This window comes from Podarcis filfolensis (assembly GCF_964270895.1).
Source record: "Podarcis filfolensis genome assembly, chromosome: 17".
NCBI lineage: Eukaryota > Metazoa > Chordata > Lepidosauria > Squamata > Lacertidae > Podarcis > Podarcis filfolensis.
In genome coordinates, this window is record NC_139621.1 from 9,316,952 (window position 1) to 9,344,426 (window position 27,475).

The 27,475-nt window shown below is 46.5% G+C and overlaps 1 protein-coding gene across 1 annotated transcript in view; it reads right to left on the reverse strand.

Annotated features, from left to right (window-relative positions):
* Nucleotides 1–256: 256 nt before the first annotated feature.
* Nucleotides 257–27,475, reverse strand: part of CNN1 (calponin 1) — a 38,264-nt gene continuing 11,045 nt past the window's right edge. Inside the window, exons 2-7 of the mRNA XM_083593753.1 lie at nucleotides 16,334–16,455; nucleotides 11,287–11,353; nucleotides 9,947–10,084; nucleotides 7,369–7,479; nucleotides 4,364–4,510; nucleotides 257–890 (exon numbers count right to left, since the gene is read on the reverse strand). Coding sequence (XP_083449879.1) covers nucleotides 639–890; nucleotides 4,364–4,510; nucleotides 7,369–7,479; nucleotides 9,947–10,084; nucleotides 11,287–11,353; nucleotides 16,334–16,455 — 837 coding nt within the window. The 3' untranslated portion in view covers nucleotides 257–638. The remainder of the gene's footprint in view (nucleotides 891–4,363; nucleotides 4,511–7,368; nucleotides 7,480–9,946; nucleotides 10,085–11,286; nucleotides 11,354–16,333; nucleotides 16,456–27,475) is intronic.

Sequence of the window (27,475 nt, forward strand, 5' to 3'; positions counted from 1 at the left end):
ATTTGCTCCTAACCTGATTGTAGACAGAGCAAGGCGGATGATGGGGCTTGTACCAGAACGGCTTCTGTTAGGGTACAAAACAGAGTGAAGTAGGCAATATGTTCACCAACAGAAGCTGTGCCTTTGATTACCTGCTTCTGCCTTGACCCAAAACAGCAGCAGCAGGAGCTGCCACAAGCCACAGGGAAGAGATGACTGATGGCTCTTGTTCAGGAAAGAGAAAGAGGGAGAAATCAAGAGTGCTCATTGCCTCGTATTTGCTTCTCCCAACCCATTAGATTATTATTATTATTATTTTTACTGTAACATTCCATCCTAGTGGCTTTGAGCCACATCAGTGCATGCTTAAAAGTAGTGGCAGTACGTCATACATTAAATAAAGCGTGAAAGGGATCGAAGTGAAGCTTTTAAGGCTCGGTGGTGGAGACTTGGAGGGGAGACTTGGCTTTGGCATGGTTTGAAGAGTCTCTAGTGAGCTGGTTAGCAGTTTAGGGAACTGTCTGGATCTTCTTATATTCCCAGGTGAAAACAGCCACCTGATGGTGGATCTTCTCTTTGGGAAGTGCCCCTTTTTTTCTTTTTCTTTTTTTTTAAGTGCTGGTGTCTCTGTTCTATGTCTGTCCCATTATTCCTGCTGGCTATTCTGAGTTGTAGAAGTTATGATGGCTGTGGTTGTACTGGCCTTCATCTTCTCCGATCATGGCATAGTTGGGTGTGAGGCAGTACTTGGAGTCGTAGACCTGCCGCGGCAGCCCATACACAGTCATGCCCTGCTGCGATGCCCCTTTGTTGCTGCCCATCTGCAGGGAGATGTTCTGGGTGTCGCAGTGCTCCATGCCCAGGGCGGGCTCAAAAATCTGCCGCTTGGTTCCAGGGGCCGTCATGCCCGCCTAGGGATGGATATGGGTGGAGGAGGAAGAAGAAGAGAGGAAATGGTGAACCTGGGAATGTAAAACGTCTTAAGGAGAAGAATGGAAAGCAGAGCAGGCTTCGCATGAGGCCCCCTTCATACACTCTCTGCTGCTACAGTGGTACCTTGGTTCTCGAACAGCCTAGTTCATGAACAACTAGAAACCCGAACGTCGCAAACCTGGAAATGAGCGTTCTGGTTCTCGAATTTTCCCCGAAGTCGAACATGTCCTGAGCTTCTGTTTTTAGTGTTGCGCTTCTGTTTTTAGAGAGATTGGGCTGATTGGAGCAGTGGGGAGAAGCGTTCCAGCAGCGCTCTGAAGCCCAGCTGCTTTGACGGGAGAGGGAGAGGGAGAGGGAGAGATCTGGAAAGACCACTCTGATTGGGGCGGTGAGGAGAAGCATTTTAGGGGTAGTTTTTCAACAGCCTGGAACGTATTAATCCGTTCTGCATTACTTTCTATGGGAAAGCGCACCTTGGTTTTGGAATGTTTTGGTTTTGGAACGGACTTCTGGAATGGATTAAGTTCGAGAACCAAGGTACCACTGTACTTAGTTCAACTTTATTAGTGCCAATGGGATGCCAAGCAAAACTTTGGTTTTCTTTTTTGAACAACCCTCATCATCTTCTCCTTGCATTAAGGCTGAGCTTATTGGCTTTCTAGGACAACAAATACCTCAAATCGCTCTTCTGAGTTTACCTTGATCTTCTTGGGGACCTGAAAGTACTCGTGGAACACTTTTGAGATTAGCAGTACCTGCTTTCTGGATTATGAGGAAAGAACAAGCTAGGACTTGTTTACTGGCAATGGTATCTTCTTGAGATAACTGCCCCCGCCTGGCCTGAAGTTGCTTCAACTTCAGCTCACATGTTTCCAAGGCTGCTGTAAGATAGCATTTCAAAGCAAGGCAATTGGCTCAAAAAAGAATCATGGACTCTTTTGGAATGTTTTATCCCTGGTTAAATAATCCGGTACCCAAAGAGCAGCAGCATTGTCTCTTCTTGGCAGAGTACCCTTATTTTTGCATTATGCCTAAAAACCTAGTTGTACAAAAGTGCTCAATCCACAGTAATCTGTGAATGGTCCACAAGGGGGTGTTGCTTAGAACCCACAAGGGATGCCCCTTGCTCTTGTAGACAGGCAGTTATATATAAATAGATCCCCAAGTAGTAACACATGTTCCCAGCTGTTCCCAGAAATTGACTTCTTCTTAACACCGCTGCTGTACTTCATTACATCTGTGACATTTCTAAGAACAACTGCAGTGTGCCTGTTGTGCTTCTGCCGTAGTGGAGATAATCTGGTGGTGTTCCACTTGGTGGGGGAGCATGCAAAACAGAGTGCAAAAGATGGTGCCTTTCCCAGAGTCATGAGGGTTTGGTTTTTTTTTTACAGAGAAGAAGAATGTAACCCAGCAATGCAAAAAATCTAATTGGGACACTGGGACTGTCTTTTGAGGATTTTACACCATCTTACTGTGTCTAAGGCTATTTTGTCATCTCTTTCAGGTGCCATCAACTTTAGGCCCTGTGGCCACATTTGAAATGTTGAGAGAGTGCTCTGGGTACCATTTCCTCTGTTTCTTCCCATGCTCCCTCGTGACACTTTCCCTTACCCCAAAGAAATATCTCTCTCTCTCTCTCTCTCTCTCTCTCTCTCTCTCTCTCTCACACACACACACACACACACTTTATTTTTCCATGGGGTCTGGGTAGAAGTTAGATCCAGCAGAATTAAAACATACTCTTAAATTTGGATCCCACCAAAGCCACAATCAAAACAAACCTTCCACTGGAAGATTGCATAGTATAAACAAAATGCACCACAGAAACATGGCTCCTCATAGTCAAAACAAAAAAAATTTTTTCCTTCCAGTAGCACCTTAAAGACCAACTAAGTTAGTTAGGAGAAATAGACTGGAAAGAGAAGCTGCTGAATTGCAACTCATTACCAAACTTAAAACCATGGAGAGACCTGGTCTGAACAAAGACATTGGATTCTTATCTCATTATACATGACAAAGCCATTTTTCACCTTCTCACCCCTTGCTTTTTCCTGTAAGACCTATTGCAGTCGTTAAGAGTCGTCAACAGGCTCATCACAGCTATCTGCCAACCACCCATTCCCACCACCCTTCTGAGTAATACCCCTCCCCACCTTCTCACTATATAGAAGGATCTGGCAACTTCTGTTTCAGTGTATCTGAAGAAGTGTGCATGCACACGAAAGCTCATACCAAGAACTAACTTAGTTGGTCTTTAAGGTGCTACTGGAAGGAAAAAAAATTTTTTGTTTTGACTATGGCAGACCAACACGGCTACCTATCTGTAAATGGCTCCTCATAGATTTTTTCCCCAAAGAAGGACAACAAAGCCACCAATAAATTGCAGAATACATCAGTTGGTACAGAGGTGACCTGAGATTTGATGGTGGTTTTGAGAATCTCTTACCGATCCATGAGGATTTGTGCCTTGTATCCATGTGAACCATGGAAGCACTGGGAGGTACTGGATCTGTGATTTTTACAGTGCAGCCAATAGAGACAGATGTGATCTGTGATTTGGTGGTGGACAGGCTGGGTGAACTCTTGGGGAAAACATGTCATTTCAAGAGAATACATCTTACTGGATCCAACTTTTATGAGTGCACCTTCTGGTTGTCTGGCACTACATTCTTCTGATTCCTGCAGCACACACTCTTTTGTCCCCTGGCCAGTTCACCCACTGCATCCTCAGTGGTTCCCTTTTTCTCTTAAAAAGGTAAAGGTAAAGCACCCCTGACAGTTAAGTCCAGTTGTGAACGACTCTGGGGTTGCGGCGCTCATCTCGCTTTACTGGCCAAGGGAGCTGACATTTGTCTGCAGGCAGTTTTTCTGGGTCATGCGGCCAGCATGACTAAGCCGCATCTGGCGAAACCAGAGCAGCGTATGGAAATGCCATTTACCTTCCCGCTGGAGTGGTACCTATTTATCTACTTGCACTCTGATGTGCTTTTGAACTGCTAGGTTGGCAGGAGCTGGGACCGAGCAATGGGAGCTCACCCTGTCACGGGGATTCGAACTGCCGACCTTCTGATCGGCAAGCCCTAATCTCAGAGGTTTAGACCACAGTGCCACCCGCATCCCTACCTTTCTCTTAGTTGCTCCAATTCCTATGGTTCAACTTTCTGGATGCCCTCTGAGCCTTGAGAAGCACATAGAGCTAAAAGAGGGAATGGGAAAGAGTGGCACAGAGTCCTTCGGCTCTGAGCTTTTCAAGGAGGAAAAAACAAAGACCCCCTTGCCACCTCATGATGAAGGGGGTAGGGGGCAAGGAATGTTGCAGAGATACTTCGTGGGCACCAGGAGAAGTCCTTCAAGGCCACCATTGCAGTCGTGGGGAAACTCCAGCTAGAGCTGGAATACTAAATAGTCAACACACATATTTATTCTTGTTCCCCCCTCCATTTCTTACCTGGCTAGCCCCCTTGTTGGTTCCCATCTGTAGACTGATGGTGGCTTGATCTAATGGTTGGTCTGTGCCCAACTTAGGGTCATAGAGGTGCCGACGTGTGCCATATGCTGTCATGCCCTGCTGGCTGGCAAACTTGTTGGTGCCCATCTAGGAAGCAAAAACAGTGTTGGCAGTTAGACTGGTCGTTCTGTCTCCTCCAAGTCTCCCTAGAAGAGTGGTCCCCATTCAGCTACCCACAGACGGAAAGCCCCAACCCTGCCCTGTCACTTAGACAATGTAGAATTCCATTTATTTCTGGTTCTGTCACAGATTTCATCCAGATTTCAGGAAGATCTTACAGCTGGGGGGTTCCTGTAATTTGTTCCGATCACATTCCTGTAGATTATGTCTGGAATAGCCTGGCCATATTGCATCAGTGTAAGGCAGTGTAAGGCTTCTTTTTTAAAAAAATATGATTTTTATTAAATTTTCTGTTTTACAATTTCAGATAAACATTTTACATCCTATCAATAACTTTCCTTCATTTCTTTCCATGGTTCATTTTGCATATTTTACAAAAACTATACCAATTTTTTACACTCTTGCATTTGTCTTAATGCTGCCAGCGTTTCCAGCTGTACACAATTATTTTCCATATATTCAATAAACGTTTTGTTCTTCTTGTTCTCTTATTCTTTATGTTAAGTCTGCAAGTTGTGCGGCTCTGTTGGCAACTAAAGTTGACAGAGTAAGGCTTCTTTTTTTAGGCCTCTGTTGTTCTTAGCCCAGTTTTCTGTTCTCCTTCCTATTTTGGCTAATAACCCTTATTATAACCCCTTTTGGTACCTGTGTTCTGCTCTGTTATTGTTCTGACACCCTGATATTTTTGGATTTGACCCTGTTTGAATTCCAGCAGAAACAGTAGATTTAAGAATATCAGTAACATGTTGCAGCTGCAGCTTCAAAAAAATTGAAAAAAAGGGAAACCCCTTTCCATTTATGCCTTTTTTTAAAAAAATGGATTTTTTTAAAAAAAGAAAAACTACACATGCTGCTCAACCAAGTTAAAATGATTAAAAACTATTAATGCAAAATTCCAGAAAATTACCTCCACAAGAGCTACTGAAGCTACATTTTAAGTTCTGCTCCAGTAAACATTGGCAATGTTCACACATAATGTGAAGCCAAAGTGCTCTGCTCAAATCTTTTGTCTCAGTGTGGTTTCGCAACTAAGCCAAGGCAAGCCCCCTCAAATGTTGGGCTTGATTTTCTCTAACATGCCTAAACTAGGGTTGCCATATTTCAAAAAGTGAAAACCTGGGGGTAGGGGGCAAATGTTTTTAGTTTTGCCCAAAGTTTTTGTTTTTGTTTTTTCTTCAAAATTTCAGAAATTAATGAAGTTTTGGAGCTATTTTTAAGGAAATTCATTTAAGCGATTCCACCCAGGCACTGTTTCTGATGGCTGAATGCCAACTACGTTCTGGAAATTCTAGACATTTGGCAACCCTACCTAAAAGGTAAAGGGACCCCTGACCATTAGGTCCAGTCGCGGACAACTTTGGGGTTGAGGCGCTCATCTCGCTTTGGGAGCCAGCGTACAGCTTCCGGGTCATGTGGCCAGCATGAGTAAGCCGCTTCTGGCGAACCAGAGCAGTGCACGGAAACGCCGTTTACCTTCCCACCAGCGCGGTACCTATTTATCTACTTGCACTTGATGTGCTTTCGAACTGCTAGGTGGGCAGGAGCTGGGACTGAATAATGGGAGCTCACCCTGTCGCCGACCTTCTGATCGGCAAGCCCTAGGCTCTGTGGGTTAGACCACAGCGCCACTCGCGTCCCTTATGGTAACCCTACCTAATCCCCTATTAAAAGCATCTTTAGTATCATCTTCTGCCTCTAGGTGGCAATGCAGTGCTCATAAGTCAGCTTCCCATACATTTGTGCTATCATCTGTGTCTTTGAGATGCTCGAGCGGAATGCAGAGCTGGCCCATCCATAAGGCAGGGTTAAGCAACTGCCTCAGGTGGCGGAAGTGCAAGAGGCAGCACCTTGCCCCACACACCCCGTCACTGTTTCTGCTGCCACTGGAATATGGTGGTACCTCGGGTTAAGAACTTAATTCGTTCCAGAGGCCCGTTCTTAACCTGAAACTGCTCTTAACCTGAAGCACCACTTTAGCTAATGGGGCTTCCCGCTGCCGCTGCACAATTTCTGTTCTCATCCTGAAGCAAAGTTCTTAACCTGAGGTACTATTTCTGGGTTAGCGGAGTTCGTAACCTGAAGCGTCTGTAACCTGAAGCGTCTGTAACCCGAGGTACCACTGAGTTTCAGAGAGAGGGAGGTGTTCCAGGGTGGGGTGGGGTGGCTGCAACAGGAAGTGGCACAATTCCGTTTCGCCTCCGGTGGTGAAATGGGACAGGCTATCCCTGGTTGGATGCACTGAATCTGCAAGCCTCCACCTCCCAAACTACTGCTACTTCCTGTGACTTGTGGCTGCCAGGTTTGGCATGACCAGTGCCGGATTTACATATAAGCTAAACAAGTTTAAAGGGGGGGAAACTGGATGTACATTTCCAAAATATAAGATAAGAAACAAATAAAACAAAACTTTTTTGTGCTGTGTAGGCTCCTATGATGTAAGTAATGGGCCCCGCCTGCTAGCCTGCTCCCTAAAATATCACTGGTTTGCTCATTTCTATATATAAGGTGCCTACATTCTGCATGGACTGGTTGTGTGGCAACATGTGCAAATGGCTTTAGATAATTAATGGCTTTAGGTCCATAAATTACCATATAGCATATATTAAAGACAAAAAAAAACCAGCAACAATTTGTTGTTGGCAAACGACAGCTGGACATATAAAGGGCCCCATTGTCTTCAGTAGCTGAGGGGCTCATCAAACCTAAATCTGCCCCTGGGCACGACTACACTAATGGTCCTTTGGGACATCCTTGCAGTCCATTTATCTTCTGTTGGGAAGAATTCCCTACTGAATAAATCAGCAGGAAGTTCTGGAGTCACATACCTGCAGCCCGATGATGTTCCGTCCTTCCTTCAGCTTTTCAGGCAGGAATTTGCGCTGATGTTTCTCAGCGTATTTCACGCCCATGTTCACCTTGATGCCTTTCGTCTTGGCCTGTAGGAAAGCGAGAGGCAGAAATCCCTTCAAGTTTTGCCCTTGCCCTGTGCTAATGCCTAAAGGGTAATGTTAAGTTGTGGGTGAACATATCAGACGACACAGCGATTCTTCAAACAGCTCTTGTTTATTCACAGGCCAGGACAGAACTGAACTGAAGGGTTCAGTCAGCCTGCTTATATAGAGCTCCAGTACAACGTAACTGTAACAATTTTCTAAAACTATCCAATCACTGAATGTCGCTTTCGATCCCTTATTTGCATAACTATCTACAGTATCCCCCTGCTGGCCCAGGGTGAGAACTTCAGTACATAACAGGTAAGATGCAAGTTTGTCCTCTCAGGTATATAGCAGAAGCTTCTGCTTTTCCAAGAGTGAGGAGGGCTCTGTTTTGAACTCTTGCTGAGACCAGCAGGTCGCCTTCCTTGCTCAGACCTGCTGGGCTTATTGTAGCTTGGATCAGATGGGCCAGGCCTCAGCACTTAATTTTGAAGAGACTTTTCTTAAAATGAGAGGTGGTCACCTGTCCTAGAATCTCTGTGCCTTAAGTTCTAAGAGGGTGTGAATAGGTTGTGGGAGGAAAAGCTCTCTTTATATTCCAGGGCTTAGGATCTTAAATTGCAGACACATTCTGGGGCTGAGCCTTGCTGACAAAACATGTCGTATTTTTCCATGTATGAGACAAAGTTTTTTGACTCAGAAATCATGTCAAAAAACTGGGGTCGTGCTTTACATGGATAGTGGCGCGGGTGCGTGCTGGTTGGCAGCCGCACAATCCCCCCCCCCCATGCCGCTGCGAGAGGTACGTGCTCTAGGGAGTGTTTCCCACAGCGCCGTGGAGGGGAAGCTGTGCACTGCCAGCCAACTGGTTGGCGGCCCGCGCTCTAGGGAGCTTCCCGCCCGCAGTGGCGTGGGGGGAGCGGCTGCCCACTTTGCCAGCCCCCAGGAATGGCCCTGCTAGGGTGATGGCGTTCGTGCACAACTTTGGGCCATCTCCCCTCATTTTCTTAAATTTTATTCCCCAAAATAGGGCGTGTCTTATACATAAAGGTAAAGGTACATAAAGGTAAAGGGACCCCTGACCATTAGGTCCAGTCGTGACCAACTCTGGGGTTGCGGCGCTCATCTCGCTTTATTGGCCGAGGGAGCCAGCGTACAGCTTCCGGGTCATGTGGCCAGCATGACCAAGCCGCTTCTGGCGAACCAGAGCAGCGCATGGAAATGCTGTTTACCTTCCCGCTGGAGCGGTACCTATTTATCTACTTGCACTTTGACGTGCTTTCGAACTCCTAGGTTGGCAGGAGCAGGGACCGAGCAACAGGAGCTTGCCCCGTTGCGGGGATTCGAACCACCGACCTTCTGATTGGGAAGTCCTAGGCTCTGTGGTTTAACCCACAGCGCCGTCCCGTCTTATACATGGGGACGTCTCATACACGGGAAAGTATGGTAAGCTCTAGATATTGAGATGAGAGTTCCCATTGCCCACCAGTGTGAGAGAGGAAAATAAGCATTGCCCTTTAGAGGAAAGGAACAAAGGCTGAGCAAACGTAACAAGCGCAGACTAGTGCACAGCACACAGGTGACGTTGCTAATGCATGTTGCTGCCATCTAGAGCTGGGTGATATCTTGATAGATTTTCCAAAACTGGGTTGAAGTCCATATCATGAATCCATTTCATAGTTTTTGACGTGGCAATATATTGCGAATCCTGGGGAGTGGGTGTGTGCAAAAATCACAATGTGGGGAAAACCGTGAAGCCAGCCAATGCCTCTACATAGCTCCATCCTCATTTCAGACATTGTGATATATCAGTACAGCCATACTCTGGATCCCGAATGCCATGGAACTCGGACGTTTTGGCTCCCGAACGCTGCAAACCCAGAAATGATTGTTCCGGTTTGCAAACGTTCTTTTGGAACCTGAACGTCTGACGGGGCTTCCGTGGCTTCTGATTGGCTGTAGGAACCGCAATTTGGTTTCTGAACATTTTGGAAGTCAAACGAACTTCCAGAACGGATTCCGTTCGACTTCCAAGGTACAACTGTATATTGCAATGTTTAGCTGGTGATATATCATGAAGTTGAAAACCAGCTTTATCCTTATTTCAGACATTGTGATATATCAGTATATTGTGATGTTTAGCTTGTGATATATTGCGATGCTGAAAACCAGATATCGCCCGTCTCTGCTGCCATCCCATATTGAATCAGAGCCAGTGGCAGTGAGAGCCACAAACTAAGGGTCTCCTATTTGAACCTTATCTTAAGCCATGAACTCTCCAGGTGGCCTCAGTCAAGCGACTGTTCTCTTGACTCCATATGCAATATGGGGATGATGTTGGCTGAAAAAAATTACTGAGGACGTGTTTGTGAAACACTTTTATCACTCTTATTAATTGCTGTTCCATCACTGGTCTACTTGCATTTTTACCAGGGAAAATGGGCAGATGGGGTCCCAGGCCACTTACCATGCTAGCCAGAGCAATTAGAGTAGACTGGACTTGGGTGTGGTTTGTGTTCTCAAAGAGGTCGTTGGCTTCAAAGATGTCGTGGGGCCTCACTCCATATTTTGTGATTGCCTTAATGAAGTTGCCAATGTTCTCCAGCTGCAAAAGAGGAGAGGCCAATGAATAACCTGCCGGGTCTTTTCTTACCCTAGCTTGCTTGTCCAAGCGATGACTGCCTCCCACAAATACCCCATTGGCAATGGACAGTGGCATTTGAGCAGATAGATCTGTGGCCATGCAGATATTGCCGGATTCTCGCATATTCCCCTTCTCTGGAGAGAGCGCCCTCTTTTTAGCTCAAGCCCTATCTTTCCCCCACACATGCACATATGTTGCTAAATCAAGGCTCGCAGGAATAATGGACAAAAGTCAAAGAGCAAAATGCGATTGGGGCACGTTATTTTGTGTGATCGTGCAGAAGCCTTTTGTGGGAGATAAAGCTGATGGCCATAGAGAAAAAGCTTGGCCAAGGAACTCTTAATGCAGAATTTGATGCCCGGTGCATCATTAAAGTTTTTTTAATCAGTAAATTCTTTTTCACTCCACTTTCCAAAGCAGGATTTGGAGAGGCAAACTTAATGAGGGATACATGGATTAGCAATGAATTAAAAAGGTAAAGGTAAAGGTACCTCTGCCTGTACGGGCTAGTCGTGTCCGACTCTAGGGTTGTGCGCCCATCTCACTTAAGAGGCCGGGGCGCAGCGCTGTCTGGAGACACTTCCGGGTCACGTGGCCAGCGTGACGAAGCTGCTCTGGCAAGCCTGCACCAGCACAGCACACGGAAACGCCGTTTACCTTCCCGCTAGAAAGCGGTACAGTGGTACCTCGCAAGACGAATGCCTCGCAAGACGAAAAACGCGCAAGACGAAAGAGTTTTCCGTTTTTTGAGTCGTTCCGCAAGACGAATTTCCCTATGGGCTTGCTTCGCAAGACGAAACGTCTTGCGAGTTCTTGCGAGTTTGTTTCCTTTTTCTTAAAGCCGCTAAGCTGTTAATAGCCGCTAAGCCGTTAATAGCCGCTAAGCCGCTAATAGCCGTGCTTCGCAAGACGAAAAAACCGCAAGACGAAGAGACTCGCGGAACGGATTAATTTCGTCTTGCGAGGCACCACTGTACCTATTTATCTACTTGCACTTAGGGGTGCTTTCGAACTGCTAGGTGGGCAGGAGCTGGGACCAAAGACGGGAGCTCACCCCGCCGCGGGGATTCGAACCGCCGACCTTTCAATCGGCAAGTCCTAGGCGCTGAGGTTTTACCCACAGCGCCACCCGCGTCCAGCAATGAATTAGAGGGAATGTTTACCTGGTGCCAGTTCTGTGTGGACTCGTTCACCTTCCTCACAGATCCAGGTTGGAGTTTGTTAATGAGGCTGAAAGACAGAAATGGGAAAACTAAGTTTATTTCTTAAGTGTCGTGTGTTCTGATCAGTGTAAGGATTACTTCATGTGCCGTGTGTTTCTCCTTCAAGGCTTCCCAATCTGCAACTCTTTTGATGCAAGAACACACCGTACTGAAGAAGTGTGCATGCACACGAAAGCTTATACCCAGAACAAAGTTAGTTGGTCTCCAAGGTGCTACTGGACAATGTTTAATTTTTTTGATTTATTTCGACACCGTACTTTGGAAGAAGAAGAAGAAGAAGAAGAAGAAGAAGAAGAAGAAGAAGAAGAAGAAGAAGAAGAAGAAGAAGAGGAGGAGGAGGAGGAGGAGGAGTTTGGATTTGACATCCCGTCTTATCACTACCCGAAGGAGTCTCAAAGTGGCTAACAATCTCCTTTTCCCTTCTTCCCCCACAAAAAACACTCTGTGAGGTTAGTGAGGCTGAGAGACTTCAGAGAAGTGTGACCAGCCCAAGGTCACCCAGCAGCTGCATGTGGAGGAGCGGAGAAGCGAACCTGGTTTACCAGATTACAAGTCCACTGCTCTTAACCACTACACCACACTTTTTCTATACACAGGGAACCTCCTTATAGAAAACAGCTTGTATATGCAGCAGCCCTAAAATGTACTTATAATCATAGCTGTCAACTTTTCCCTTTTCTTGCGAGGAATCCTATTCGGAATCAGGGAATTTCCCTTAAAAAAGGAGAAACGTTGACAGCTATGCTTATAATACAATCAGCAGAAAGAATGCTCCTTGTTATATAGAAACATTGGGATCATTCCTTATTGTAGAATTGGGTAATGAATACTGCTGCTTTTCAGTTTACAACTAGATCCTCTGGATCAGATAAAGGTCTGCATGATCCATTGCTCAAGCTGTAAGATGATGGTTACAAAAAAAACAAACATAGAAAATATAATAAAACATAATAAAAAGATGAACAGCAATCCTATTCAATTGCTATATTATCTTCTGATACTTTCTTGTTTAAAACAAGGCAATTAAAATCTCTTACTACTCACAACAAAAGCCAGTTGATGATTATTGCTGACTTTTCCCATTTTTAAGTTGTTTTTTCTTTCCAACTATCAAACTATCTTTAGGAGGAAGACAAGTTTTTAAAAATCTAGCTTGATGCTAGAGGGAAATAAGAGAATGGCAGGTGTTGCTTTCTAAGTTTGAGTGGTGTTGAGCTCATTTGTCAGAGGGATTTTAAATTTTTTTTTATTATTCAAAATGATAAATAGGTAAAGCAGTCTCAAGGAAGGCAGGAACGAGTCCACCACTCTGCCAATTGGCTGGGGTGGTGGATAGGATTGCCAAACGACCAGGGGAAAACACCAACCATCAGCTAGGTTGTTTGACCTCTGAGCTGGTTGCCAGAACATTTTATGTAAAACCTAGCATTGCAGCTGGCCTGAAAGTTCTTATGACAGCTGGACTTTTTCTGTAAAATCCATCAACATAATTTCTGTTAGTTAGGGTTGCCACACATCCAGATTTTCCCGAGATTCCAATAGTGATATTTGCAATGGGGGGGGGGGGATTTTGAAAAATCGACAAAATCTTTGGGTTTTTGCCAGCAGAACTAGGAAGCGTGTGGCGTGTGTGTATCACTCTTTGCCTTTTTCGGTCAATTTCCCATAAAAAGCTCAACTTCCTTTTAAAATGTGGTTCTTTATGGGGGGGTGTTCTTGGGTTATTGTTCTTAATTTGATATTTGATTTTATATGTTGTGATCTTTTCTGCGAAACGCCCTGAGACCTCCGAGTATAGGGCAGTATATAAGTTAAACAAACAAACAAACTTTTGTGTCTGGATTTTTACTTCTTGAAACATGGCAACCCTACATTAATGAATCAGAATATCAGAATATCATTTATTACGGCCATAGGCCCATACAGGTAAAAACAACACATAAATAACAGCTTGTGCCGTAAGGAGAAAAAAAAAGCAATCGCTAAAACACTACTATAACAATAAAATACTATAAAATGGAAAGGCATACTACGCCTTAATTAGCTTGTAGAGCTCCTTGGCGTCGCTTTTGGGAAAGGACAGCAACTAGGAACCTAGCCACCTTCAGGGTCGTGTGGGTATCCTTGTCCTGCAAGATTTGGGCAAGGTGGAATTTTGGTGGGGTACCCTCTAGTTTCTGTATGATTGATCCCAACAAATTTGCCCGTAGCACATTAAACAAGGGGCAAGTGAACATAATGTGCTGGAGCGACTCCGGCGACACCTTATCACATTCGCACACGGCGGGGGCTTGACCCTTTGAGAACCTATGTCTCAGGACATTGGAGGGAAAAACGTTAAACCTCGCTTTGGTGAAGGCCAGTCTATGTGCAACAGTCGAAAGGGAGGAGAGGTATGATGGAACGCAGTAAGTTAAAGTGATACCAATGTTCTGGGGCGAACAAACACCTCCCCCCTGCGTATAATTTCGCTGTAAATCGATGTCATCCAGTCTTTGGCGGATCAGTCTCTGAGCAGTGATTTGGTCTAGTTTTAGGGAATCTGAGGGAGAGATTCCATAACTCAGGAGTTTGGCGTGAATTCTGCTAGTCCAATGGCTGGAGAATTCATCTCGCCATAAGCATTGGGCAAGGTAATGGTTTGGTAATCTATGCCACAATGATAACCAGTAATTGAAGACTTGCTTCCACAGGCAAGTTTCTAGGGATGCGACCTTCAATTCTAGTCGCATGGCTGCGTTGCTTACGCACAGGGGGAGCATTAGGAGCCGACGTAGGAATTGGCTTTGCAGAGTCTCAAGGGGAGCAAGATCTGTCATCACGGCCCAGAGCGGGGCAGCATAAGCAAGCACGGCAACCACTTTTGCCTTGAACACCTTTAGGGCCGAGGGAACATGCAAAGCTCCGTCCGAAAAGAAGAATCGGAGGAGCGCATATGACAAGGTTTTGGCCTTATTAAGTAGATGTTGAATGTGAGCTTTCCACCCCAAATTGTATTGAAAAATGACTCCTAGGTATTGAAATTTTAGGACTTGCTCTATTTTTGCCCCACCAAGCTTCCATTTGTATAATCTCCGGCTTCTGGAGAAGATCAGGATCTTGGACTTGGCATGGTTGATGGTTAATTGATTGAGTTGACAATACGTGGCAAAGATCTTCAGAGCTCTGGTTAGTCCAACACGTGTATAGGATAGAATTACCGCGTCGTCCGCATATAAAAGGAGTGGGCAGCGGTAATCCGCTAGTCTAGGCGCGTGTGTACTTGGAGATGAGTTGACTAGGGGTGCTCGCATGTCGCCGATGAATAGGTTGAATAGGCAGGGAGCCAATATACATCCTTGGCGCACTCCCTTGTTTATTGGTATCGAGTTTGTAAGGTCGCCCGCTGGAGTGAATCTCACTCTGGCAAGGGTACCTTCGTGGAGCTGGCTTATGAGCCATAAGAGTCTTCTATCAATGCCCTGTTACATTAATGTTTATGCTTCAGCTGTGTAGCTTATTTGCAGAGTCAGGCCGATGACCCCAGAGCAGCGTATCATCTCACGTGCTGCAAGGTTTGTGTGTCTTTTGTCCTTAGGTAAAGGTAAAGGGACCCCTGACCATTAGGTCCAGTCATGACCGACTCTGGGGTTGCGACGCTCATCTCGCTTTATTGGCCGAGGGAGTTGGCCAGCATGACTAAGCCGCTTCTGGCGAACCAGAGCAGCACACGGAAACGCTGTTTACCTTCCCGCTGAAGCGGTACCTATTTATCTACTTGCACTTTGACTGCTAGGTTGGCAGGAGCAGGGACCGAGCAACGGGAGCTCACCCCGTTGCAGGGATTCGAACTGTCGACCTTCTGATCGGCAAGCCCTAGGCTCTGTGGTTTAACCCACAGCGCCACCCGCATCCCGTCTTTTGTCCTTAGACATCCTGTAAAGTCATTGAGGCAGGGTGGGAATTTGGCAAGGGGACTGCTCTTGCACCCTCTGTCACTAGATCCAAGCATAGGCTTGGCCCATGTTGTCTGATCTTGTGACGGGGGCCCTCAGATAAGCACACTTTTTGCCACTTACAGAGGAACTCAATGCTACATTAAAACAAATGGTCCATAAGCAGAAGCATTTCTGTGTGCCCGACAGAACAGCCTCCCTCTCCTCTTTCCATGTGCTGCTCTGTGGGTGCTCTCAAGCCCCCTGAGCCAATTGGGAGGGTACTTGGGCGCACGGGGACGGGGAGCCCCAATGCACTAGTGAAAGTCCTTGTGCCTTTGCACAGGCTCCCACTAGTGGAACTGGGGAATCAGCTATACGGAAGCCAGAGCGCACGGAAATGCCGTTTACCTTCCCGCCGCAGTGGTACCTATTTATCTACTTGCACTGGTGTTCTTTTGAACTGCTAGGTTGGCAGGAGCTGAGACAGAGCAATGGGAGCTTACCCCGTGGCGGGGATTCGAACTACCGACCTTCCAGCAAGCCCAAGAGGCTCAGTGGTTTAGACCAGTGTTCCCCAACCTTGGGCCTCCAGCTGTTTTTGGACTACAACTCCCATCATCCTTGACCACTGGTCTTGCTAGCGAGGGATGATGGGAGTTGTAGTCCAAAAACAGCTGGAGGCCCAAGGTTGGGGAACACTGGTTTAGACCACAGCACCACCCGTGTCCCAAGAAGCGTAGGGTGTGCTTCACAGAGGCAGGATCTGCTGTCCCTTCCAGTTACCTGAAGTGTGATGTCCTGAGGCAACTGCCCTACCTTGCCTCATGGTTGTGCATTATTCAAACCCACTATGAACTCTCTTAAACTGTTGTCTCTTGCCAGCGTTGGGCACATTTTCCCTGTAGGTTACGTACTGCTTGGCCCTGTCATACAACTTGTCTATCATAACAACACCTGCAGGTTCTGGGTGCCAGCATGTGGGTGGTGATATTCTTTGGTGTCCACCCTTCAAAAAAGCACCCAAGACTCTTGGAGGTTACAAAACACGTCCCCCACCCCTAGTTCCTTACTCGCAAAGGATGACTCCATCTTTCAGACTTTCCATAAAGTTTTCTCCGATGCGCTTCCCGGTCAGCTCCTCAATCCATTGCCGCAGTTCGTGCTCCTTCTGGGGATCATATTTTTGTGCTAGCTGTAGAGGAACAGAGTAATTTGGAATTAGGTCCAATATCTGGTGAAGCTCCGGCCACTAAAGTGATGCTAATGTCCAGCGTTTTGGTCACATTAGCATCTGCAAATGACAGCAGACCTGGAAAGCCTTTTTTAGCAGAAAGCTGCAATCTCCATTTCAGGGAAGGGCCTGTTAAGGCTTGCAAGGGATTAGGAGAATTAATTGAGGATAAGACAGTCGATGGCTACTAGTGATAATAGCTACATATTACGTTCAGTATCGAAAGCAGCATAGCGCTGAATGCAATAGGGAGTAAACAGCAGCAAGAGAGGACTATCGCCCTCACAATTCCTTCTTGTGGGGCTTCTCACAGCCAATCTCGCAGGTGGTCACTGTGGGAAGGAGCAGGGGAGGATCTTGGTAATATGGCACCCAGCGTGAGGCCAAAAATTGACACACAAACACTCAGCCCTTATGCTGGCTTCCCAAAGCTGGCTCAGCAAGGTGCTGGGCTTTGGAAAGGAGGTGCAAGGCTCTGGCAGGGTCCTAGAGCCCTCTCAGCTCCTTCCCAAAGCTGGACATGGGCTAACTAGGCTTTGGGAGGGAGGTGGGAACGTGCCTTCTTGGCACAGCACCCTGTGCACCACCCTAAATCCACCTCTGGAAACAGAATGCTGGACTAGATTGGCCCCCTTTGGTCTGATCCAGCAGGGCCTTTTATGTTCTTAACTGGCCAGAGGTGGCATCATTGTTTACTTTGAGAAGTAAGGTTCATGGACAGCTAAGGAGTACAGCAATTCAGATCACGATGAAGCATTATGGTCAAGATCTGCTCATTTTCATCACCAAGGAAAGGCAAAATATTTGCACAACATTAACAACTCAATATTGCATGCAATACTGTATCCAAATGCACTGATTTCTGCCTTAAATTGTGCTATCTGCACACTTTAATTCTGAACTTCTTAAGTATGTTCAAGCTAGTTTCTATGTGGCAACAAGGAGTTGTGAAACTGAAGCTGGCTTTCATTTCTTTGTTAATTTTCTACATACAGGGGAATTCCTGCTAATGGGGGTTCCATTCATGACCACTGCGTGTCAGTCCATTCTGACCTGGTTTACCCCATTCTGCCCCTGCCCCACCCCCCTTTCAGTGCCGAAAACAGTGTGCACATCAGTGGTCATGTGCTTGCGATCATGCACAAGTGGTAAGGTGCCAGTAGACGCACACACACACATTTTCAACAATGGGGTACAAATTGTTTGGTATGTTGGTTGCACTTCTGTGCTTTGGAATGTGTGTACCTTGGATTGCGAACGCTGCGGGTTGCGCGTTTTCGGGTTACGGACACGCAGAACCCGGAAGTACCAGAACGGGTTACTTCTGGATTTCGGCGCTCGCACATGCGCAGAACCGCCAAATCGCGTCACGCGAATGCCCAGATGCAGCGCTGCGGGTTGTGAACGTGCCTCCCGCACGGATCACGTTCGCAACCCAAGGTTCCACTGTAATTTTCAGGGGTGTTTAATGGCTACATATGTGGAACCAGGACAAGGCCAATGGTGGAAGTCCAAAAACGTGGTACCCTTACAGGCCCACACCACGAACAGAGAAGTGGCACTGGCAAGCTGTCACGAGATCTTGCCCAAATCTCATGATATCTCGAGAGGGCTCCACAAGTTCTCACTGGAACCTGCCACTGTTGCTTCACATGTAACTCAGGTAAGGGAGGCTTCAGCAGGAGTAGCACGGCAGCACCTTTTAATTTCACAGGTGGTGAAATAGGGCAACCCCCTCCCCCAGACCAAGATGTGGAAATGGAATTAAGAAAGGGCTCGGCGGGTGGCACTGTGAGGGATGCGGGTGGCGCTGTCGGTTAAACCACAGAGCTTAGGACTTGCCGATCAGAAGGTCGGCGGTTCAAATCCCCACGACGGGGTCAACTCCCATTGCTCAGTCCCTGCTCCTGCCAACCTAGCAGTTTGAAAGCACGTCAAAGTGCAAGTAGATAAATAGGTACCGCTCCGGCGGGAAGGTAAACGGCGTTTCCGTTCACTGCTCTGGTTCGCCAGAAGCGGCTTAGTCATGCTGGCCACATGACCCGGAAGCTGTACGCCGGCTCCCTTGGCCAATAAAGCAAGATGAGCGTCGCAACCCCAGAGTCGGCCATGACTGGACCTAATGGTCAGGGGTCCCTTTACCTTTACCTTCTAATTTTCTTATTAGTTTTGATTGCAAGCTGTTAAAGACCAGATCTGGACATAACAAGTCAAAATTTGTCTTAAACCATGGTTTGATAGGAATGGATTTGCTCCTCTCTGCTGTCCTCCTACCACATAGGTCTCTATTCTGCCCCTTGTGAGCGTGGTTCTCTCGAGTCGGAGTGTTTGTTTCAAAGAAAACCAAGGTTTATTTCTGGCTTGCTGATCATAGTGGGTTGAAACAAGGCAAGGCATAATATCGCTTCTTTGAGATGTGCCAGGATGGGAGACCGGGAGCATGTTCATCAGCAAAGCACATTTTAAGACAAACCTGACTTCTTGCAATGTACAAACCTGACCAATATCCTGATTTTCTGCTACCCACCCCTGGTAAAATATTGTCCCAACGATGTGTGTGTAAGATTGCAACCATGGTTATCTTATCATGGAATGCGAGGAGGGTGAAAATGCCTGTTCCACCAAAGGCTTTGGTTCTGTGCACACCTCAAAGCAAGCATGTACAGATAAGGCTGCAAATTCCATCAAACTTTTTTTTTAAAGTTAATGGTAAGTTTGTCAACATATTCTGTTTCTGAAGACAACACAGAACAAACTGTTGCAGACCTAATGAATATAGTGTTCAGCAAGCCAAGCAGAGCTTGCAGCAACATGGAGTGGTGTCCGACAGGAGGATGCTCTGAGAGTGATCATTTATAGTGGATATTACCTGACCTAAATGTCTCTATTTTCAACTCTGTTGGACTGTATGTTAATGCTGTGGAAACTTATACCGACCATAGAGAGCAACGAGTCACCAGTATTTGGGTTTTTATGTACCTCTGGGAAAAGCAACCTTGGCGCCAGCTTGCCTCTTTATTTGGAAATGTGCTTGCAAACCAGGTCCTGGCATTCCTTCTAAGGGCTTTTTCAGCCCCCCAAGCAACTAGGGTCTTGGATTCTACTGGCCCCATGGGAGTGTGCTGCCTGAGTGACAGGAGAAAGCTTCGAGGAGTTTATGATCTGCTGGTTTGCGAAAAAAATCCATGACGATATTTCAGCCACACTCTGCCAGCCAGCCCAAGAAGCCAGATGATTAAGCCATTAAAACCAAAACCGCTGCAGCGACAGTCATCTGTGCTGCCCTTGTAGGTTTTTTTATTTAAAAAATAAATCTCCCAGAGCAGGCAGGATCACACGTCTCATCCCTGCTTCAGTCTGGCAACCAGCACCTGGAGAAATCTCATGCGGTTTCTCTACCTGGCCCAAGAAGGGATTCCAAAGGATGGTCCAAGGGAAGGGAATCCTCCCTCTGCTAAAAAAAAAAAACAAAATCAGGAATTTGTGGAAGCTAATGTACCAAATAAGGGACACGGGTGGCGCTGTGGTCTAAACCACTGAGCCTTGGGCTTGCTGATCAGGAGGTCGGCGGTTCAAATCCCTGCGATGGGTGAGCTCCCGTTGCTTGGTGCCAGCTCCTGCCAACCTAGCAGTTCGAAAGCACACCAGTGCAAGTAGATAAATAGGTACCACTCTGGTGGGAAAGTAAACAGCGTTTCCATGCGCTGCTCTGGTTCACCAGAAGCGGCTTAGTCATGCTGGCCACATATCCCGGAAGCTGTATGCCGGCTCCCTCGGCCAGTAAAGCGAGATGAGCGTCGCAACCCCAGAGTCATCCGCAATTGGACCTAACAGTCAGGGGTCCCTTTACCTTTACCTAATGTAGCAAATGTGCATGCAGAAAAATAAGGTCTTTATGACCTATTTGTGATATAAGACCCCCATTAGGAAGCCCCCTCAATCTATTGTGCTGACTCTACATCCTTCTTTTAGTTACGCTAGATAGGGTGCTTCTGGCCCTCAGCTCCTCTTGTCTTTTGGGGTCTCTTCCCACACAGTTTTCAAGTCCTCCACCAAACCCACACAGTTCCTTCTTTGGAGGCTGGGTGAGCTTTAAATCCCTTCCCCTTAGAATATGAACCCTATTTCATGGTTATCATGAAATCATCTTTCAGTCATCACACCAAGGGCTCATCGCTTGTGCTGTGCCTAGAAAACATGGGTCTGAGCAGTTTTGCGCTTGACCCACGCTTTCTTGGCAGGGTCAGTCTGGGGGAAACCAAATCGTTGTTTGTTCCGATTGAGTGATAAAGAGTGATTTTCCCCTGGGGTAGGTGGGTGGGGGAGGGAGAGAGAGGGAGGGAGAGAGAGAGAGCAGCGAGAAGAGAGCTGAAATATACTCAGAGTCGAGAGTGGATTTCATGCTCTTTATTCAGCTCATAGTAGTGAGGAGGAATGGAAGTTACCCCAGAATGTCTGCTTTATATACATTATTATACAATGGTTCCCACGTGATTGGCTAATTCCGGGATTGTCCTGTAGGCCAATCAGGTTGCAGATTCACTTCCACCTGGAGCTGGATTGGGTGGCTCCTGTGGACCAATCAGACTGCTGCATTCTGTGTCCTATTGTTCTAGGACCAATCAGACTGCTGCATTCTGTGTCCTATTGTTCTAGGACCAATCAGACTGCTGCATTCTGAATCCTATTGTTCTAGGATCAATCAGACTGCTGCATTTTGGATCCTATTCAACTCAGTACATAACAAGAGCTAAGTGTGGATAAGCCCCAACTTGTCCAAACAGTGGCAAAGGCTTCACCTGTCACGATATAGATTGTATTGGTTTGGTTTGGTCTATCTTAAACCCCAAGAAACTGAGGAAGAGCAACCTGGGTTATATATCCAGATGTAACAAGCGAGTGCTTCTCTCTTTCACGCCTGGCTTTCTCACTGCTCAAAATCTTCTCTGAGCTTCTTTTTGGCACATAGTGGGGTGACGTTTCAAATGCCTGTATTTTCCTTCCCACTAGGTTTAATTCAGTGGGGAGAAAGGGGCAGGATTTGTATTAGAAAAGTCTTCTCGTTCCCTTTGTGAATTTTTGATCCAGATTGCAGCTCCCTGCAGCTGCTGTAGGTTACTTTAAAACAACAACAAAACCCACAATGACTTCAGGGTAAGGATTCCTATGACGTAATCTGATCGAAGCCAGCCAACGCAGCAGCGATCCACAATGCGTTCCACTAAGATTTTGATTTGGGGAACAGCTCATTCTAATACAGCAATCCAATAAGGAAAATCTAATACAGTATTTCCTAAGCCCTTCTAAAGCTGGCAGGACTCTGAGCCTCTGACAACATTCTGTTCTGATGGCTCTCATCCCATGCTCCTGGCCGGTTGTTGCAAAGGCTGGAGAGATTTGCTTTGAATTTTGTGGGGATTTCTGCAGGCTATAGGACTCTCCCAACCTGCTGCTGTTTCACTGCCTCTAGATTTTCCCTCATAAGCTGGCTGTATGGTTGAGTGCAGGATGCAATGTTTGACAGAAATAGGAACAAGGGTTGGTGCTGACCTTTAAAGCCCTAAATGGCCTTGGTCCAGTATACCTGAAGGAGCGTCTCCACCCCCATCATTCTGCCCGAACACTGAGGTCCAGCGCCAAGGGCCTTCTGGCGGTTCCCTCACTGCGAGAAGCCAGGTTACAGGGAGCCAGGGAGAGGGCCTTCTAGGTAGTGGCACCTGCCCTGTGGAACGCTCTCCCACCAGATGTCAAAGAGAAGAACAACTACCAGACTTTTAGGAAACATCTGAAGACAGCCCGATCTAGGGAAGCTTTTAATGTTTAACAGACCACTGTATTTTAATACTTTGTTGGAAGCCGCCCAGGGTGGCTGGGGAGACCCAGCCAGATTGGGGGGTGTCAAGGCTGCCCAAGGTCCCAGCTCACAAAGGACCAACGCTGCTTTCTAATTAAATACAAAAGTCTTTATTGAAGTTCAGTTTCACTTCCAGAGCCGCAGCGCGCAGCCCCACGTCTCAACTGTCAGACCGCTGACGACCCTTCTGAATCTCCTCCCCCTGTACACCAATTTAAGACCCTCGCCTTGCTCCACCTTTTCCGCTGCTCCTTCCTCCTCTGGGTCCGCCTGCCCGCCGGGGTCTCACCCTTCCTAGCCTCTTCTGCCGCTGATTCCCCTGAGCCTTCTCCCTCCCTCCGGCGGGCTTTAGGAGCTGGTTCCCCATCCGGGTCTCCTGCTGTCCCCCGCGCCTGTACATTTGAACTTGGCGCGCGCGCCCAGCCAGCAGTTTTCCTCCTAACCGTTTCACTGCTGCTGTCACTGCTTCCCCCTTCGGGTGGGCTAGCTGCAACTGACCTCCCCTCCATTCCCCCACTCTCCGATGGAGGCGTGGTCAGCCCTGACTTACTCTCCCTCCCCTCCGGAGGAGACGCTGGCCCTGACACATGTGACTCTTCCCCCCCACTACGCTCTGGTGGGGAAACTGGTCCCGATCCTCCACTGCTGCTTTGGGGTTCCCCTCTGGCTCCTTGTTTCTGGTGCGTCCCCCCTGGGACCCCCCTTGCCCTGACCATCGGAGCCCCCTTCTGGGAATCTTCTGATTCGCTGGAGAAGCTCATGGAATCTCTCGGGCCACTGTCATACTCCCCTACGCTGCCCTCGGATTCTTCCCCTTCGCTCTCCAATTCCTCTCTCCCCAGTGCTCCTGCTCCTGATTCCCTGACAGGGGGTATAAATAAATTATTATTATTATTATTATTATTATTATTATTATTATTATTATTACAGTGGTACCTCGGGTTACATACGCTTCAGGTTACATACGCTTCAGGTTACAGACTCCGCTAACCCAGAAATAGTGCTTCAGGTTAAGAACTTTGCTTCAGGATGAGAACAGAAATCGTGCTCCGGAGGAGCAGCAGCAGCGGGAGGCCCCATTAGCTAAAGTGGTGCTTCAGGTTAAGAACAGTTTCAGGTTAAGAACGGACCTCTGGTACTAATTAAGTACTCAACCCGAGGTACCACTGTATTATTACTATTATGTGGGATTTTGTGTAAGAATCCTGTAGCAATGCAGGAATATAAATGAAAGCATCCATGGCAGATGGCCATCCAGCCATTAAATATCTAATATATATAGTATAGCTGTTAAAAGATACATGCAAATGCAGCCTGAGAATCTTATATGTAATTTGCTGTTTTTTTAAAAAATAATAATTCTATTTCGCATTTTACAGTTGAATCACAAATCTAAATTTGCACATCCAATTTAAAACATCCAATCCTTATATCTGACTTTTGTTGTTATAGAAATACTGATGGAAAACATAGGCCTCCTGCATCGTTAGCAGCCTCAACTGCCTGTCACTGATTGCCTCTCCCCCTCCCATGTGTTCTTCCTCGGGTTTTGTTAATTTGTATGTTTTGTTGTAAAATGGAAAATGATAAATCAAATTATATTTACAAAAGGGAAGAGTGGATGGATGAAGGAACCAGTCAAAGCAAGGCCGATCTTCCTTTTCCTGTTTGAAAAGGACACCCCCCCCCTTGCAAGGAGGTGAGGAGGAACCACAGCAAATGCATGTAGCAGTTTTTAAAGACTTTAGAAATTGCCTGACCTCTTAGCCAAAGCCCAAAGGCCACCCAAAAGCATCACAGAAAGAGATTGTCTACAACAAGGATCAGCAACCTTTTTCAGCTGTGGGCCGGTCCACCGTCCCTCAGACCATGGGGGGGGGGGCAGGACTATATTTTGGAGTGGGAAAAACCAAGTGAATGCCTATGCCCCACAAATAACCCAAAGATGCATTTTAAATAAAAGCACACATTCTACTCATGTAAAAACACCAGGCAGGCGTCACAAAAAAACCCAGAGGTGCATTTTAAATAAAAGCACACATTCTACTCATGTAAAAACACGCTGATTCCTGGACCGCCTGTGGGCCGGATTGAGAAGGCGATTGGGCCGGATCCAGCCCCCGGGCCTTAGGTTGCCTACCCCTGGTCTACAACAGAAATTTGAGAGTGTGGATAATAATGTGTGCTGATTGCCTTGTTCTGGCCTGTCTGGGCCATTTTTTTGAAATGGCAAATAATGTAATTCCTGAAATCATTGTCCCAGACCTCCCCTATTCATACACAAAATACGCTCTTTTGACTGGATATGAAGGACTTGTAACTGAAAAGAACTATTGGAAAGGGTTTTTCCAAGATATGTCCTTCAACTGCAGAGACAATACTGTATTTGGGATCATTTAAGAGAGTGGTTTCGGGATTGCTCTCTTGTACTGTTTGAGACATGTGGTTTATGTACTTAAGTATGTGTGTTTACCTTGTGCACTTATGAACAGGGCTTTTTTTCAGTCGGAACTCAGCGGAACCCATTTCTGCGCCTCTCAGGTGGGCGCCATTGCCATTCTAAGAGAATGAGGGAGGCATTCTAAGGACTCAGCTAAAAAAGGTAAAGGGACCCCTGACAGTTAAGTCCAGTCGTGAACGACTCTGGGGTTGTGGCGCTCATCTCACTTTAATGGCCAAGGGAGCCAGCATTTGTCCGCAGGCAGTTTTTCCGGGTCATGTGGCCAGCATGACTAAGCCAGCATGACTAAGCCGCTTCTGGCGAACCAGAGCAACGGAAACGCTGTTTACCTTCCCGCCGTAGCGGTACCTATTTATCTACTTGCACTTTGAAGTGCTTTCAAACTGCTAGGTTGGCAGGAGCTGGGACCAAGTAACGGGAGCTCACCCTGTCACGGGGATTTGAACCGCCAACCTTTTTGATCAGCAAGCCCAAGGCTCAGTGGTTTAGAACAGCTGCAATTAAATGTTTTAAATGTGTTGTAAAGTGCAATATACAAATGTGACACTAGATGGCAACTGTGAGCTATGACAAATTCAATGCATTTTTCAAAATGTTTTTTTTTTAAAAAGTATTTCCACAGCATTTTTAAAATATTTGTGTAGATTCCACCATGGTGAGTTCCAGCACCTCTTTTTCTAGCAAGATAGCATTGCTTATGCACATTCATTTTATTTATGACCTTAGAATTCTTATTAACACCATGAACAGAACTAATTCATTAGGGAGCAAATGAAAACGATTAAAGTCCAGAGCAGATCAGATGTAAAGTAGCTCCTTTGGTGGTAGAATCCAATGTGATTAGTTAAAAGGTGAACAAGAATGCGGTCTGAGAGAGTGAGAAGAGAAAGACTTTTGAGGACATGCAGTGAGTCAGAGGAAGAATTTAACAGAGAGATCAGGGCTGGAATGTCAGCCTAATCTCCTGGCGATGTATCCAGAAAGGAATTTATAAACCAGAGGTACTACTGATTCCATGCCCTCAACCTTGGTCCCAGAACCATGCCTTTGCCATTAGGAGTCTGAGCATCTAGACCAAGGGTGACAAACGAAAGTGGACCTTCAGATGTTTCCAACTCCCATCAGCCCCAGACAGCATGGCCAATGGTCAAGGATTATGGGAGCTGTAGTTCAGTAGTGACGTAGGGTGGGCCACAGGAGCAGCTTCTGCATTCATGGCAAGCAGGCTGCTCAGCTTTGTAAACGGACTTCCTGCGTTGGATCTCAGAGGTACTCTGATAGCATTGCTCCTCTCCATTCTTGGTACTTGGCAACCCAGGCTGCAGCTGAGAGAGAAAGCATTCCTTGGGCCCTCTCTCTGGACGTGAGGCAGCCTCATACCTTCAGCTAGTGCCAGGGAGCTCTGCCAACCCAAACAGGCTGTGTCCCCTCTAGGAGGAATTCACCAAACTTGGGAGAAAAATGGGGGATGCGTCCGTCCCAGATCCACAAGGATTTATCCCTCTGCTGGCATGTTTCAAAGACATAGTGGGCTGAGCAGGACTTTTGTGTGGACATTTGGCTAAACACTAAGTGTTAGAAGTGATGTTAAGATTCCCTATTTATTTGTTTTATCTTCTTGGGGGCTAAGCCTTACTGAAACATAACTCAAAAGCCGCAAGCTGATTGTTATGTTTGCAACCAGTGCCTAAAATAATGCAAGTGAGGTGTGTGGGGTTTTTTTGGGGGGGGGAACCTTTCCCAATATTGATAAGCCCCTTCACTGAGCTCTTCTGAACACTGTTTTCATATTTGGTTTGGAACTCTAAAGCATCATGTCTGACCATTTTGGTTACTGCTTCCCCCGCTGTACGCAGCTTAAAACCCTACAGCTAGCTGTTTGCAAAACAAATAAGAAAAAAGGTTAAAAAGCATTGCCAAGCATTCTGATTTTTCCGCCCGTGAGAAGTGGCTTAACTGACTCACTTGTGTGAGTCAGCAGGAGTTCTTTGTTCTGTAGGCACAGATGAGACTGTAGTGTTCTTCAAGCTATATCACATAGGTAGCGTTCTGACGTAATGGCAGGTAACCCAGGTAGCTGCCAGGATGCACTCAACGAGCTACTTAATAGCTGGAACAAGGAGTACCAACAATGTATTGTCATTTGTAATGTTGTCCGTACTGAACTGCATGACCAGCATTGTGTGGACACTGGGTTTTCTTAAATTACAATTTGTGGGGAAACTTAAAGCCTCCATGTCCTTTCAACAGACTGATGTGTGCACGAGTAATTGTGATATTGATACCATAAAAATAAGTGAACACCATGAGCAGGGGTGCCAACTGGAATAAAATATTGGGGGGCCCAGGTAAGCCCTGCCTCACGTGATTGATCACATGACACAGGGCACACACACCATTTGAATGCCAATGCCCATCCACCTAGGAGTTGGCTCCTACTATAGGGTTGCAATATGTCCAGAATTTCCTGGACACACCTTGAATACTGCAGTTGGAAGCAGTGTCCGGGCAGAAATCGGAAAAATGTCCGGGGGAAATCCGGACATATGGCAACCCAGGTCGGCAGTGTCATTTTTGCCAAATTTTGCTCAAAAACTTTTCACATTTTGAAAGATGTCAACCCTATCCTATGATCATGAGGTTAGTGAATGCACAGCCCACATTAG